General features: G+C 35.7%; 1 protein-coding gene across 1 annotated transcript; it reads left to right on the top strand.

The window, feature by feature from the left end:
* The first annotated feature begins 3,259 nt into the window (after window positions 1-3,259).
* Window positions 3,260-14,178, top strand: LOC5567559 (histone H3.3). Its single transcript, XM_001657504.2, has 3 exons — window positions 3,260-3,418; window positions 12,858-13,166; window positions 13,233-14,178. Exons 2-3 carry the CDS (start codon window positions 12,885-12,887, stop codon window positions 13,359-13,361), a joined length of 411 nt encoding a protein of 136 aa, XP_001657554.1. The 5' UTR covers window positions 3,260-3,418; window positions 12,858-12,884; the 3' UTR covers window positions 13,362-14,178.
* Window positions 14,179-17,889: the final 3,711 nt, after the last annotated feature.

Genomic DNA, 17,889 nt, shown 5'->3' with positions numbered 1-17,889 from the left:
TTGTCTCGATGTTTTATGTACTAACAGTATTTATTATTGAATATTTCTACTGGCACCGATCATCACAACAAATCATACTTAAACGTAACAACTTTTTTGATCCAGTTTCCCAATTCGCTCCCAATACGACATTTCGTCCGGTGGGGTGTGCTGCTGTCGTCATGATGATGGTTGACGAGAGCAATGTCAAACTCATTCATGGGTTCAAAACATTCGGAACAAAATATTTATTTTCATAGCATACTTCACTTATGTATGAAATTGAATGAGTTCCAATGGTAGAGAAATCATTTATCTACCCAATGGTATTTTTAGGGGCAGCGGAGAATGTCCCGAAGCGTGTTTTATTCAAGCGCAAAAATCGCTCAGGCGAAAGTTCCAATGAAACTAACCTCACATATCCTGGTTTTCCAACCTCAAACTAGTGCTCCTACCAGCCGGATCGCAATTTTTATGAAACTAGTGTAGTAATACAAAAAACAAACGTATGTAGAACATAGAGAATGGATATTCCTACCTTTTCCGCCTAACTGTTTCACTGTGAACCGTCTTATATCATGAATCATGAAAATAAAACATTTTTCCCCACAGCGGCATGTGATGGATGCGTGAAAAATCAAATCTCTCATCATCTGACTAGTTGCGCTACCCAAGTATAGATGGCTAACAGTATGTTGCGTTTTGCGATTGGAAGCGTATAGGCTAGGGGAAGTGGTTCACCCAGAGTGATTGCGTCAAAAGAAGTCAAAGTTGGGTTGATTTGCGGCTTCGTGTATGGCCATCTGCAGGCCTTGATGCACGAAACAGTAAGACAAGACGTGTCAGGTCAAAGTACAAAAACGAAACCAATAGGCTAATATTTTCAAAGCTGAACGATCACTTCGACATCTGGTGGCTAGTAGGAGAACCGTCATAAAAGAGGTTGGGTTGAGAACGCACCGTGTGCAGCATAGGAAGGAGCACACATATTACACTTTTTCTCGAAATAGTTATATTGTAGAGGATCAGAGAGCATTGAAAAACATGATAAACTATTTTTCCTTCCAAAATGTACAGATCCGGTCAGTGCTCATGTACGATTTGTGGGATAAAATTGGAAAATTGGTGTTTGGCTACATAGGTTATAAACATCCGGATTCTTTGTTTGTGGCTAAATTTGTTGTGAAATTATGCGTATCGCATGAATAAAGGGTCAAAATGATTATGCCAATGGAAAACAGTTTAATAATTAATTGATTATGAGCTAATTTTTGGGTCGAAAAATTGAATTTTGGACGTAAACAAACATTTTCAATGACATTTCTCTCCTTCTTACCTAGCGACCTCTATGCTGGTGGCGCAATAAATTTGCCTATTGCCTGTCAAAAGAGAAAAAAGTCGTTTTGGCTAAGGCCTACTTTCACATCGTTTACTTTGTTGCTTGCCTAGCCTTGAATTTTTACCAAAATTTTGGAAATTTTTCATGAAATCTTTTGGTTTTAAATCTATGTTAAGTTTACCGAAAGTGCTCGTACAAAGCTAAAATAAATAAAAATACTCAATTGAGAGCAATATAATGGAAATTATGTCATTTTTATCTAAATATATAGACGCACGGAGAAAAATAATTGTTAAATACAACCAAATTTTAGTTAATTTCAACCAATTTTTTGGGTTGAAATTTGCACAAACAAAATCATGGTTCAAATGAACAACATGCACCGTTTAAAACAAACTAAAAATCTATGTTGTTTTAACCACGGTTTTCTGGATAAATTCAACAAATCTTAGTTTGAAACTACCATGAAATTTGTTGCAGGATATGACAGTTCATGAAACAACCAAAAAACTAGGTAGATTCAAACTAAAAGAAGTGGTTTGAAAAAACCAAGAATCACATTAAAATAAACAAATTTATTAGTTGATTCAACTGGGGTTTTTGGTTTGATTGTGGTTTCATACTATTTATTTCTTAATTATTATTGAAAAAAACAAATCGTTCATGATAAGAAAGTAAAACTATTTGTATTTTAATAAATAATGATTAACAATAATGTCTCTATGACAATAATAGAAATTAAATCCACCATAACAAGCTTCTATGATTAACCGAAAGTTTAATGCGAAAGGGAATGCTTCCTTCAGAAGGGGAATTTCGGGTGATGATGCGCACTTTCTCTATATAGAGTCAATCTAGAATTAAATGAAATATTTTTAGATTCAGGATCAGTACGCAAGGTTTGCGAAAATCTATCTTACCATTTCTGAGTAATTGGGAAAATAAAGTACAAGCAGCTCTAACATGTTTCATTGTTCTATGATGGTTTCAGCTGAAAATTTGATAAATGAAAGCATGTTAGCTGAACGAAATGAAAACAATATATATAATCAATCAAATTACCTCAGAAGCAAATGTACAAACGTTTTAAACACTATTTACTGGTGATAAACGAAATCCTTTAATGATTGGATATATAATTGTGCGGCGGACATGTTTAGATTGACTGCGAGCTGATCCAAAACAAAAACAGCAGCAACACATGAAGTTGGTTTATTTCAAACTAAAATTTTGGTTGTTTTTGATTCAAACAAAATCTTAGTTTGATTCAACATATTGTGATCGTTGCATCATTGCTATTATTCTATTTTGAAACTAAAAATTAATCAAGGAAACAATCAAACTTTTTTTTTTGGTAGAACCAAACTAGCTGTTTGTAAAAATTAACCAATAATTTAGTTTGCAACGACCATAATACGCCTTATATGAACATAAAGATTTCAAATTGAAACAACCTTTAAAACAAGTTAGTTTCAAACAAAATCTTAACATTACAACAACAAATTTTGGCTTGGAAATAACAAATTTGATGGTTTGAAATTCAACAAACATTTTGGTTGTTTCAAACTAGGTTGATTTTTCTCCGCGGTTTTCAATATGAAGTTGATTTCGTCCTTATCGTAGCATCCGCTTGAATTCACCTTTATTTCATTTCATGAAACATTCTCAAATTCCAGTACGCCATCTATCAGTGAATGGAGACATCAGTTCGAATGCACCTACTTTACCCGCCTTCCATGCGTTCGCTTCGAACATCGTCATCAAAAGCTCGCATAAAAGCTCGCCCAATGTTCGAAAGCACTTCACGCACACACTTCTGCTCCCACACACATATTCATGTGCGGTGAGGAAAAAGCGCGCGCTGGATGACTATGCATACGAGTGAGCAGGAAAGCAAGAATAACACAGTGCAGTGACACACGTAGGAGCGAAAGAGCCCACTAGCTGCCCGGCAGGATTCGAATCGATCGATTTTCCGTCTGCTCTCTCTGCTGATGGTGCTTCAAAAGCTCAATTCCGTCATTAAGTAAAGTGAACGCTGCACAAGTAGGAGCGGAAATTTCTTCACCAAGTCCGGATTAGTAAATTGTTTGCGAAAAGGTAAGTTTTTAGTGATTTTAATGGTTAATTTACAAATGTCGTGATGAGCAGTGATTTAGTGCGGTGATAAGGTTGTTAATAATGGATTATACGACGTATAAATACAGTTTTGAAGTTGGAGTTTGTCGAATGTGATCCAATGGAAGAATTTGACTAAGCTGGCGTTTCTATGCTAGCTCCAAATCTGCTCCTCTTCAATACATACTTCGATACGACGCCATTTTGTTGCATTGTTTTCGATATTTTCTTGCGTTTTCGTGATTATTCCTGTCTGACGGATTACTCATCCATTGTGGTTCTCAACGCAATATAAATTGTAAATAGTGGCGAAATCGATTGAAATTGCACTGAAATGTAGCAATTTTATCGGATATGGCCAAGATCAAAAACCAACATAGAATGCTGGAAATTGGGGCGAAGGCCGAGCCACCGCGACAAATTCAGCGAGTTACAATTTTCTTTTTCGTTCCTTCCGATTTATTGCCTTATGGATGGCCATGTGATAGTAGTAGTGGTAGTGTTGATCGCAAGGCTTGACGAATGGGTGATGATAATTAGCATCCCTATTCTTTACTACCGGTCAGTAAACTTTGCTAGTGCGATAAAAGGGGGGAAAAATTCGGCGGGAAAATAGTTTTGTTTTTATTTTTGGTGTTCTCTTTCGGTGGACGATGTCTGTCTTTGGAACAGGTTAGGTTTTGCACTTGTGCAAAACAGGTTATCGATTATTTGCTATGACCCGGGATTTTGGGCGCATGTCAAGCAGGTAATTGTCTGGTTTACCAAATAGATGGTGGTCTATCGTCAATAATTACCGTTTACTGAGAATGGCATGTAGTTTTGTATGGTAAGAAATCCAGTCATGGTTTCAATTGAAATTCTAATGAACCTACCTTAGTAATTAGGTTTATTTGAAACTGTAAAATTTTATATCTGTTTTTGACTTTCATGTTAATAGTACTTGATCTTTGAGTGTGTTGTCAGTTCAAGACTAACAATTCAAAAGGCCTCATCTCCAAAAAGTAAACAATGAGAAAAATGCAATCTCGTTTTGTCAAACAATAAATCAAATTTATATTATGAATTTAAGCTTTTTATGTTATTTTATCGTCCAGAAAGTCGATGGATAAACTGATTTATAGCTATGAATATTCATTACTATCATTTTAGCAAAAAATCCTGCTAAAAAAACGAGTCAAAGGAAATGAGGCTTTTATGTCACCAAAAGCTGTGCAGCCCTTTTCATTTGTGCCCATAGACGCCGGCCGACGCTGATGAGGCCTGTGAGTTGACGCCTTTGTTTACTCTAAAATGTGTTGAGGCCTTCTAGTTGTGGCTTGTTTTTTCATCATCTTCTGATGTGGCCTTTTGAAAATCATTCAAAATTGATGATGAAATAAGAAATTTGAAGTGTAGAAGAGTGTTAAGTGGTGAAGTAAAGTACATGGAGATCCCTACAGCAAGAGAAGATTCGTGCGGTCGATTAAATATGTGATTGATTGAACCCTTCGTCATCCATGAACATTATGTATGTGCTACGCGAGTTTGTCGTCGAGAAAATGTATGGAAAATTGGTTCAGTTGATATAATATTGCAATTAAACGTTATTTTTCATGCAATTGAAACCAAATCGTGTTTTTGTTGATAATTTGTGAAGTACGGACAGGCTGACACAGGTATTATTAGGTAGTATGATACAAAATACATCACTTCACAGGAACCCGACAGAAAATTTGATTATGTTCGCTGTTGAAACTATCGCTGTGTAAAATAATACAGGGAGCGGAGCGGCTGAAGTATAACTTGTATCTGCTAAGTAAATTTGAAACATTTTTTCGTAATTTTAGTTGCAATTTTGATGTTTGTTTAATAGGCCTCAACTCGGTTTCAAGTAAATATAGAAATGGGGCCTTTTTGGGAAAAGGCCGCATTTACGATTAATATCCTAATTATCGGGAAATGAGATGGGGCCTTTTAGAAAAATGATATTTTTTCAACTTTCATACATATTTTTGCATGACTATTGTATGTTACAGTAAGAATAGGCTCTTATACACTTAAATCAGCAGAAACCCGATTTGTTTACATTTTGGACTTGAGGCCTTTTCAATTGTTGGTCTTGAGTTGTTCTGATTATTCACGGGTGGTTAAGTGTTAATATATTTTTTTTCTTTCTGATTCAGTTTACCAATAGAATTAAGCTTCTTTCACTTAGTATGTCCACGAGCATTTTTAGTTAAGGTATTTTTTTCCTCTACTGAAAACATAGTTCATTGACCTGATCAAAAATTTTGTAACTAATAGGCTTACGTTAAATGAGAATAAACAACAAAATAGTTTATTTTTTACTAACAGGTTAACGTGAATACCGTGAAATGGGGTCAAGTTGATCACTTTCGAAAGATTCTGTTCTACAATACCTGGTAGGACGCATGTATTATCATCCAAGTCCAATCTGTACTGGTTGGAGGATTATCGAAATATTGAAACGAAATTTTGAAGAAATGTTATCATACACTAAGGCAAAAATACTTAGGTTTTTAATAAATCATGACCTATGAACCAGCCAAATTATAGTTTTACTGAGTGCTTAATTATTTCGAAATTGGGATCAGAAGTTTCATAAGTGAGAGCCTTATTTTCAAAGTTGGGTATCCTGCATGGACAATCGACATCTAGAAAAATGGCTTTTTGGGCGATTTGCATTTTCTAATGATTGAATCCTGAGAAAATTTAGAGAATTTCTCACTTATTACTCTTTGCCGTAAAAATCATGATTTGCAGCACATCGTGAGAACCTGTTTATCGTATTATGGTACGGTGGTGAATCAAAATCCGGACGGTACCGATATCCGGACACTGATTATATTGATTGATTTGAGTTAAAATTAAGTTATATGTTTGGTTTGTATTGTCTCCATTATTAATTGACAATGTTAATAATTTTACATTCATTTTTATCTAGTAGCCACTGTAAAATAATTAATAAAAATAAAAACAAATAATTCGCTAATGCTGGACGTCATTTCGTCTAAATCATCGTCTAAACGACCCACGTCTGACAAGTGTAAAAAAGCTTCGTGGAGAAGAACACATGAGGAAACTTGAAAAATAAAAATATAAAGTGAAGTGAATTCATAAGAGTGTTAAATAAATTGAGTATATTTTCCTTAATGACAATTCGAGCCGCATTAACTGCAATTCAAACCACATGAACTTCAATTCAGGTAATCAAATCACTAATATTACAACCCTCCTATTAATTTTGATATTATACGGTAAACGCAGATATCAAATTTATCATAGAGAGATATTTAATTGTGTGTGGATATGATTTCCATAAAAACAGTTGTCCGGATTTAAAGACACCACTTGCATCAGGTGTCCTGATTCAAAGACAAGAAATGCTTTAATATTTTATTGATTTTCTAGTTGAAATAATGTTTTTTTACGAAAATGTTCATCATTCTAACACTATAACATTAAGGATTTTCTAAAACAACACATTGATATTGGAACTTGAACATTTGTGTCGACTTAAGCGGTATACCACGGTATACAACAACTTTGATTAGATCGGGGGTATAGCAGTGCATGATAAACCCCATCTAAGCAAGCTCCAAACACTATTGCCACAGACAAAGATACGTAACACTCAGAACAAAGAACAAGAACAAAGAATTTCTTCAAAACCCATCGCCTAGTTTACACCATCATCTGGTGAGTCTGCAAGACCTGCAGAACCCGGGAATTCCCAAAGACCGGGAAATACTCTGGAAATTGTAGAGCACGCCGGGAAAAGCACTATAGGCGAAACTAGAAAACTTTGTGAGGCGGACACTACTGCTCCTTACAATTCACACTTTGTATCATGATTGACATCATAACTTTTTTGAGTTTTTTTTTGTCTTTTCTATCTTTATTATCGAGATTTTTAGTCCTGGGCTAGTTCATTTCGGGACGAACGGCTTTACTCTATATTTTCTCACAATTTCAACCAGTTTTGTGTTAGATCTTTTGTAAATTTCTACTTCTAGATTTCTGGCAAGGTTTTTGGTAGGATGTTTGCTAAATTTCCATTAATTTCCATGGCAAATTCTTGATATAATATCTTTGCAAAAATCCTAACGGAAATCGAGGCGACAATTGACCAGATCAGTAGCGCAACCAGGATTTGGCTTTAGGGGGGTTTGGGTTTTGTTTTGTCGAGTTAAAGGTTTTTTTTGCGATTTTTTTTCTTCTACATAAACGTTTAAAAGACCCAACATTTACAAACTCCCTCGTCTACTCTAGGCATACGTTTTTCATATAAACTTGCTTCGCTAGTAAAAGGGTATCTCTTATAGCTGGTGAAATTTTCCAAAACTTTTCAAAATAACTTCTGTGGAGGATAAAAGAACCTTGGAGTTCCAAATAAGAATGGTTAAACGCGATTACAGTATTCTGAAATTGATTAGGGCAAGTGTACCATTAGTGGTGCATCTAAGGGAAAACTGCTAAAACACGGTGTTAAGATCATGAAATATATGATTTTAACGTATCATTCGATAGATCTCAAATCCTTCTATCATTCAAATGTATAAAAATCACGATTCATTTGAAATTTCCTTGCAAAAAGCCTTGCACCAATAATAGGAACACTGTTCCTTTAGTGGAGGTATATTTTAAGGATGGTTCCTTTAGTGGCGCAAACCATTGATTTCTTATGGGACCCTCCACTATGGGTACTGATGCACCACTATAGGTGCAAAGGAGCAATAAGCAAAATAATTGTTTTAAATAGTTTTACGGTTAAATTTCATAAATATTATTCGATTACTTGTATCATTTTCGCATCGTACATAATACAAAAATATCACATAATCATTTATTAGCGCGAAACATGCCAAAACACACTACCTCCACTATTGGAGCTACCTCCACTAAGGGAGCGTTTGCCCTAAATCTACATCCTTCGTAGTTTGTTCGAAAGTTTCGATGCACATACATTAGCGTTCAATTATTCTTCGCCTGTGCTATTCCTTAAACACGTTTTCAAGTTTTTTAATGAACTAAATGATCTTTAGGTGCAATAAGAGCATTGCAATTATAATAAGCAATTGACCGAAGAATTTATAATAAGCATTGCAGATACCAAAACATTTCCATCTTGATGAATATTTCGTTTAAAAGATGGATTTCATTTTTGAACTTAGGAACGGAACCACCACCTCTCTAAATATTTCCTAGCGTTTTCATTTGTAATCAATAAAAACTAAATACCATGTACCCCCGCTAATTTGAACGGTACATACTCATAGTCACCCTACGAATAGCAGAAAATCGTACTTCTGGTTACCCGTTTGGCTGTTGTTTTGATTTTGCGTTCCGTTGCACAACGTTCCATTTCACTTTACTTCGTTCTATGAGCTAAATTACGTTTGAACCATTTTTAATCTAAACGATGTGCAAATTAAAAAATGTTCAGATTAAATGTGGTCAAACCAACGGGGGGGTATCCGGTAATTGCTTCTATAGAAATTCTGCTGCTTGCTCTCTGAGGGTCATAAAGTACGGTTCAATACTAAAGAAAGATATTTTTATGAAATTCTTAAGAGATTCTTAGCAGTTGGTAAAAACTGAGTTGAATTTGTTTTCTCGTCAAATATTTTAGGAGATCCGAGAGGTTTCTGGACAGTTTCATCAAGGATTCCTGATTGATGGATTCCTAGAGACGCAAATGCTGATTTTTGGTGAAGCCTTGTTTAGACTACTAGCTTAAGGTGAAACAGTTTGGAATCAACTTCTAAGATTGCACTGAAACTTCAAAGGCACAAATCTTGCGAAGAAAACATCCAACAGCAGTGTACTTTTTATTTTGACTTTGTGCACTAGCAGGAAGCTTAAAATAAGAAGATCAGAAACGATTGCCTACTATTTCTCCAGTTTAGTGCCTTTGAAAACGTGAGTAAGGGCACAAGTCGGCCATTGTGCCGGCCATCTGGATTCCAAGATGTTTCACCTTAATTAGTCCAGTCTTTATGAGGACCCTAACAAGATTTCTTATGGTTTTCTGTAGATTTACCGAATTCTTACTGGTTTTCATAATACATTATGAATTCATGGCGGGTCCCTTAGGTATTATTGGGCATATTTTTGTTTAGTTCTAGACTACATTCTGCAAAAAAATTCGAATGGCTTCTGATGCTTTCGAATGAAAGTAACGTAAGTATTGAAAGGTTATTTTTACTATGCCGAACATTTTCTTCAAAGGTTTTTAAATACAGATCAGATTCGTTTTTTGTTTCATTCCTGATAATCGATTCACTAAAAGAAAAAAAATCTGCGATAAAAGAACTTAATTATTATCTTTTTTCGTTGTTTTATTTATATAATGCAGTGGCGTAGCCAGAAATTATTTCTAGGGGCATTTGGGGTCTTGAGGAAAAAAAAATTTCTGACCAGCATACACAAAAAAAACCCTCTTTCAAACTCCCCCCTTTTCTTACATACATCTAAAACTGCTAAACCATCCATGTTGTATATCGCAATACTGAATTATCTCAAATTTATGCATAAAAACTGAAAAACAATAATATCAAAAAACATACTCTGGATTATCGAGTCTGACTTGTATACAAATGATTTTTAAGTGAGAAAAGTGAATCGGAAGTGAAGTCAAAGACTTGGTCCAAGGGTAATTTCAGCAAACTTTCAGTTCTGTACAGTCACCCCACAGTTATGGATAGCACACAGATATGGATCAAAGTTGGCTTAAACAGAGAATATCTCATCCAATAGAGCTGCATTTACGCAGAACACATTTTATCTACGTGAACCATAAATCTGTACAGGATTTCAATCAATCATAACATCTTCTAGCATATTTTATTTGTTCGTATGAAATAAAATGTTATCCGTGTTCATAGAATCGTTGATTCATAACTGGGGGCATTGAAACCCGTACCACAGTTATGAATCAACAATAAGACGATTCCGAAAGAAACGCCGGAACGTATACTTTCACTAACACACCATTCGTTTACTTGACAGATAATTTGCTTTTATAGTGTTGTGATCAATAATACGAGTCGATTTGATCCATAATAAGGACTCTTCTGTTCCACTGATCCACATCTGTGGGATGGACAACGTTTGAAATTTCTATCGAAATCGACACTTTCTCGAAAATAATCGAGATTTTTTATGTGTTTTCTCGAAAACAACTATATTCGGCATAGCCAGGCGGGTAATTTTGTTTTGTACAAGGTCACCATGATTTGTAATCATATTTTATTCTAATAAATGACCCTTAGCTGATCCATAACTGTGGGGTGACTGTATACCTAGTTTGGTAAAAAAATTACTTGGTCACAGCATTTTGAGGTTTTATCCAAAATAAAACTTCTAAATAATTTGTGGTCATCCAAATGTGACCAGTTTGTATGAAAATACTGGAGAATTGCAAATGTTTCTTCCAATTCAATATTTAACATCCAATAGCAAGCAGCTGGAGATTTGGCAAAACTCTTCTAATAGGTAGAGGTTTGGATAATCCTCTACTCTATTTGTTACAATATTTATGCAACTGCAGTCAACATTTTCTTATAGTTAATATCTCAGGAACTTGTTGATATTTTCCATTATTGGACAATTTACATACTGACCAATGCAATAGTGTCTGATGTCATCGAACTGCATAAAGCTTTTTAAAAGTGAAAACAAAAATATCCATTTGAAGGTTTCTATTAAAATGTCTGGGAAATGTGAAGTTACAAGGACCATGATGTCATCCGGTTTTATATTTCCATGCATCCAACTGATTTTGATTAGGCCTTTTCATGTGACAGGTCCGTCTATGCATTTGTTTACATCGGTGGAGGACCGGTGCTAACACGGGCCTGTCATTTTCATTGAAGAACTGTCAAAGAGCTTCCGGATCAGCTGATTTGAAACGTCATGTGAAAAGGCCTATGGACACCCTGCGGTAGTGTGAAACGTCAAATGCGAAGAAAAACAATACGCGCGCCTCTGGTTGTGAGATTTGTAACATAGCGAATTTGAAATGATCGTTAAATGTGTGGTCGATGGAAATATCGTCAGTGTTACGTCAGTTTGTTTGTCGGTGCTATTGCTATCGAATGTTCTGGAATTGTTTATCGAGCTAATTGAATAAAACATCTGCCCCCAAAAGTAAACAAGACAGAAAAAAAGATTGCATCATCGCTCTCTCTTTGGGGCTCTCGTTCGCTGCTCTTATTTATACAACTTGCGATACATTGCCGATCATGGATCGCTACAGCAGGGATGTTTTTCTTCGCTTGGTTTGATCGTGCTTATGAGAACGAATTTTAGCACAATGTTCAATTTTTCTGTAAGACAAATAAATAAACACCTAGTGCTTCAATTAAAGATATGCAACGATTTTCGCTCTATGAACGCTTTATAGATGAACTTACATATTTTCGGCCATTTTGTTCTCTTCGTCTTGGGGTTTTTTGTAGCCCAAATCTTCGGAAATTTAATTAGATGCGCCTACGGTAGGTGTACCAATTGGGTCCTAAAATTTTTAATGAAATCTTGTTTTTATTTAATAACACGAAAAAGCATGTTACTGTAACTACTAATTTTTCCCGCTCAAATAATGGCTATATCATGTTTAAACTTTAATTTAAAAATTTGGTCCATAAATGAACCTTGACACTTTTGATCATGTTTGACGTTCGCTTAGTCGACAAAAACACCACAGGGGTTTTGGATCGACCACTGGGGTTGTTCCTATGTCAGATTCGTAAGGGACACGGAAAACAAAATACGCCCAAAATTTGAGTTTAAGCCAAAGGATGTGACAAAATCTAAAAAAATGTTTTTTAAGCTTAAACCAACGGAAAACATTAGAAAATTGAGTAAACATGTGTTTTTGGCCTAAATTTAAGCGTTTGGCACTAAAATCGGGACAGGGCTTTAGGACCCTATTATGAAGAAATATGAAGATAAGATCCTTCTCTAACTCCCAGTGGTGATAGTTATTTTTTTTTTATCTTGGTCCATTCTTTTGCTTTCGTAAATATTGAAGAGTCTTATTTTTCGCTAACCATTAGAAAAGCGATGGCTGTACAACATTTGGCGACCGTTTATGGCGAATCACCCTAATGACGCGACTGAAATGAGTTACGTAATGAAATTAGTTGAGTAATGACTCTTACGAAACTGCATACATAATTCAGTAAATGAAAATACATGCCAGATTTGCATGATGACAAACTATTACGACGAGGAATTTAAAAATAAAGTAACGTTCTCCCACCCTAATTACGCAACGTGGCCAAGAAAATTTTTAAATTGCGACAATTTTGAATGTTTTTAAGTGACAATCAACATTATTCTTCCATTTTATAGATTATGTTTTCTTGAACTGCATAAGAAGTAAATAATTTGCAACATTTTTCCGTTCTTTCAGCTCTAAACCACATTCTTCCAAACTACAATGGCCCGTACTAAGCAGACCGCCCGTAAGTCAACTGGAGGTAAGGCTCCTCGTAAGCAGTTGGCCACCAAGGCCGCTCGTAAGAGTGCCCCATCGACCGGAGGTGTCAAGAAGCCTCATCGTTACCGTCCTGGTACCGTCGCCCTGCGAGAAATTCGTCGGTATCAGAAATCGACTGAGCTTCTGATCCGCAAGCTCCCCTTCCAGCGGTTGGTGCGTGAAATCGCCCAGGATTTCAAAACGGATCTCCGTTTCCAGTCGGCGGCCATCGGTGCCCTCCAGGTAAGTTCTTGAAGCAGTGATCGGTCGCGTAATGTGATTCTCAAATCCTCAACTCCACCCTTACAGGAAGCCAGTGAAGCCTACCTGGTAGGTCTCTTTGAAGACACCAATTTGTGCGCTATCCATGCTAAGCGCGTCACAATTATGCCTAAAGACATTCAGTTGGCCCGCCGTATCCGAGGCGAACGTGCTTAAGCAGCAGGCATCTTTTGCTACTACTACTATAATTACTGTAATGATCAGCATCTCCCCTTCTCCTTCGATATATGGTATAAAATAAACCTGTATTTAATATTCAGGAACACGAAAATCACATCCAATGCATTATTGAAACCAACCAGCGAAGAGATAACACTTTCACATGAACTATAAAAATTCAAACAAAGAATCCGGATGGTGGAAATAGCAATGTCTACAAAGAGTACATTTTTTTAAATAATAGTTCGCGTTTTTGTTTTTTAGTTTTGTTCATCTTTTACCACGTAAAATGAGAAATTTAACGAAATGAAACTGATTTGTAGATTTAGTTTACGCATAAATGTGAAAGTAAAAAAAATATTACAAAAGTAGAGATTTAAGGTAGTTTATAAGGAACAGTGTGAAGAAACAAAACACAATCAATGTTTTTGGACTATTCTGATCATTCGAATTCAGCTCGTATGAATCCTTACCCATTCAGCAACAAACTCGATTTGAAACAGTAGCTCAAAACTAAAATGCCTAGTTTTATCTGACTACGCTCCAAGTACTAAAACGATATCAGAAAAAGAGAAAGGCTAAGCAATTGATTTCTTTTAAAGAAGTTATTAGAAAATGGGTATCAATTACCCACGGAAATTATCGGTTTTGTTTCTCCCATACGTTTATAATCAAAACATAGTTTTATTTAACCAAAATTGACGCAACATTTGCAATTAACACAAACACATTTATCTATACGGAGGAAATTTGCAATTTGTCTTGAATGGAAGGTATTACAGAAGTTCAATAAATCAAACACGTCTAAATTAAATATCAACACTGTTGATCTTTTACTTGAGATGACATTTACCTAATGGGTTCATTTACAAATTTCATACCGTGGAAAATATTTTTTTTAACGCCCACCTACTCCTTAACGCTTTTTGAATAGGGTAACGACTGTTTATTTCGTTCTTGATCGCTAACAGTTGGCGCCAGCGGCAAAAAGTGCAGTCAACAACCTTTCGAACATTCAGTTTCTTTCACCGGCCGCCGAGCGACGACACTGTTGTTTGTATTCCTCCCACTGATCACGTTACGCTGGATTCTCAAATTTCTCAAACTTTCAACACAAGCGCATGGAAGAATGGTAGTCGGAGAACTGTCAAAACGTATGGAAAATAATGAAAAACTTAAATTACTTGCAATTTGGAAACTGGATCAAAAAAGTAGTGATTGGAAATCAAGTGTAAAGTGAATACATAACTTTTTGTGTTTAGTTCATCTTCCGTAGAGCTTTCTTTGCTTCAGGGTTTCGTTTTTACTACCACTGAAAAAGAGCCATCTATTGCCTTTTCAGTTTTGAATATCGCTCTATTATTGCTCTACAAATTGGGTATGAACTGTAATATTTTGAGGACACCAACACCCCCTTCGACGGTATGAAATTTGTGAATAAGAAGCCCTAAATGCAGGCCTAGCAGCAATTTCCACTAGTGGTCACTATTCTAAACCAAATTTCTATTTTCTAGACATTCTATTACGCGAATACCGTCAAGCTACCATTCACCGTGCATTTAAGAAAAATTGGCATTTCAAAAAATTATATAACTTTTCCAAATACCGTAAAGTGCCCTAATTCAGCGCAGTGTCTAATTCCGCGCATTTCATACAAAATTATTTATATATGGAAATACACATTAATATTTCAGCAACTTTTAATGCTATTCGAGGCTACTTTGATTAAGAATAAGTTTGAATCACAAATAAAAACAAATAAGGCATTTTTTCGCGGCATAAAAAAATAATCAGTGAAGGCCCGTCGGAGTAGACATTATTTTTCTAATTTTCTTAGCGTCCGCGCTAAGACTGTAGGACAACAACAAACGCGATTTCTTTATTAAAATGTTTTATTTTTTATGCAATATTTCATGGAACTACTTGCTACAGATATGTTTCATGGTGCTTTTTTGAAATCTTATCAAATATTAGAATAATTATTGAGTTTTATTCAAAAAAGTATTGCGCGGAATTAGGCCACGTCTTTTTTCATAATGCCCTAATTCCGCGCACTGCTCTTCGCATAACAGCAGACAAGTAAAACATGCTATATCCGTCTTCACATCTGTCTATTTCTCTGAAAAGTAACTTTATGCATACATACGTTTCATGTACAAGCGGAATATCGGGAAAGCCCGCTTAGGCAGCGTCCATAAATGACGTAGCATCTTTTGACCAATTTTTGACACCCCTTCCCCCTCCGTAACTTATTTTCCCATACTTAATACATGGTTCGTAGCAAAATCGTAGACTCCCCCCTCCCCCCAAAAATGCTACGTCATTTATGGACGGTCCCTTACAGGGAAAAATACCACGTGGTTTATGCACAACCCCAACAAAATAGTCTATACACACTTAGATTTTTTTCACGAGCTCAGCTGTGCGGATCTCGGTTGAAATTAGCCGAGATTCGGCATTCTGAATTAAGTGTGTACATCTATGCGCACAAAATTTACTTAGCATAATGAACCACACATAACATTGGCAATGTATACTTGTTTATGATTCTTATTTATATTATACAATCCATATAGAATTATTGTAAAAACAACATATTGTTCACATGTTCAACAAGTCGTAATTTGTAGAAGACCCCACAAATTACGACACACTCTCGGGAAATGATTCACGGAAACTTTACAACCTCTACATAATTTACGAAGCCTCCATACAGAAAGTATGATAATACGGGGGAGAGAGATTGAAAATGGCCATTTTTTGTGTGACGTAATTTATGGATGACCCTTAGGTTCTTCTGAAGCTTCTTTTTGCTTAAAAAATAAGTTTCGGGTAACTTGGCATTAGTGGATACCATTAATTGATTTGCTTAAAACCCTTTGATTCCAAGCAATAATGCGAACTGGTCCTTGTATTGTATGAACAGTGCAGTTTGTTACAAAGCTAAGCCATGCTGAAGGTTTGTGGGTTCTCTCGGTCGGTCCAGGATCTTTTCGTAGTGGAAATTTCCTTGACTTCCCTGGGCATGAGGTATCATCGTGCCTGACACACGATATATACGAATGCAAAAATGGCAACTTTGACAAAGAAAGCTTCAGTTAATAACTATGGAAGTGCTCATAAGAACACTACGATGAGAAGCAGGCTCTGTCCCAGTGAGGACGTTAATGCCAAGAAGAAGAATGGGGTTTTTTCTCGACCGAATTGTCTAAAACTATGCAATAAGAAGCATATTTAAGCCAAATATGAGCTCAGTAGATTTCGAAAGAGTATTTCATTTCTAAACTTTCCAGTTCAGTGAATAAAATAATTAAATTGTTAGATTCTATCTATGGGATAATTTCACAACATAAAATAGGGTGCTCATATCACCCCATCGACAGAAGATTCGACGAAAAATTCATTCGTGTTTTTTTTAAGTCGACGGAAATCGTGCGTATCTAGTGTATTCACGAAATTCACACGTACCAATGCCACGGTTTTGGTTATCTTTATTTCATGTGATAGACAAAAAGTTAATAAAAAAACTGAACGTAGACTCAAAAGTTACGGTTCATACAAAACTCTACGTTTTCTCATACAAAAAGTGTTACGGAAGGGGAGGGAGTTGAAAATTTTTCAATTTTAAGTTTTACGTAACTAATGGATGCAGCCCCTTATCAACATTAATGTTAATTTGATTGTTTCATGAGTGCGCGGAATATGGAAAAGCGTTTAAAAAATGCGCGGAATTAGGCAATTTCAACGAGTGAACTATTTCAAAAAAAATCACAATTGTAAATTTTGAATACAGTCTAGTTTATATTTTTCCCATAATCTTGAATAGATTTGCTAGCGATCCACCCATAAAGCTTTTCTGTTGATGCAATACTAATTTTTAGTTAACAATTTGAATCGTTTTATTCCTTAACTGCGCTGAATTACGGCACTTTACGGTATTTGGAAATAGTTTATTGTTCAGATTGTGTAACGCAAGAAAGAATCTTTAGCTCTGCGTTATATTAGGAGGTTATTATAGTGCAGGGTCGAAGAGAGGATGAATATTTGATCACTCGAACTTTACGCTGCAAGATATTCGTAGTCGTTTTTCTTTTTTTCTGATGTACAGGTATAAACAGGTATATTTAGCCTAAATAATGAACAATCATACGCGTAGAGCCTACGGGTCATGAAGTTAGGAATGAAATCAAAATAATATTGCGCATTTCTTTCACACCACAGGATTATCGCAGAAGTTTTTACATGTGCGGAGGTGCCGGTAGAGGTGCGCGATTGCGTCGAGTCGGGTCGGTGTTTTCAGCGGACTCATATTTCGCAAATCGAAGAATGCTCTGAGGGCATCAACATGATTCGATGCAATCCCACACTTTTATTTGTGCTTTTGCACTTGTCTTATTAAATAGGAATACTTTGTGTTAGGGAAAGTGTAGGAGAATAAATTATGATTTATAAGAATTTTCTGATAGAGGCAGAGTTTACATGCTACTTAGGTATTTGAAAGCAAATAAGAACCACATTAAATAAT

Source organism: Aedes aegypti, chromosome 1 (assembly GCF_002204515.2).
Source record: "Aedes aegypti strain LVP_AGWG chromosome 1, AaegL5.0 Primary Assembly, whole genome shotgun sequence".
Lineage (NCBI taxonomy): Eukaryota > Metazoa > Arthropoda > Insecta > Diptera > Culicidae > Aedes > Aedes aegypti.
Note: the sequence above shows the minus strand (reverse complement) of the source record. Positions and strands in the feature narration are given on the sequence as shown.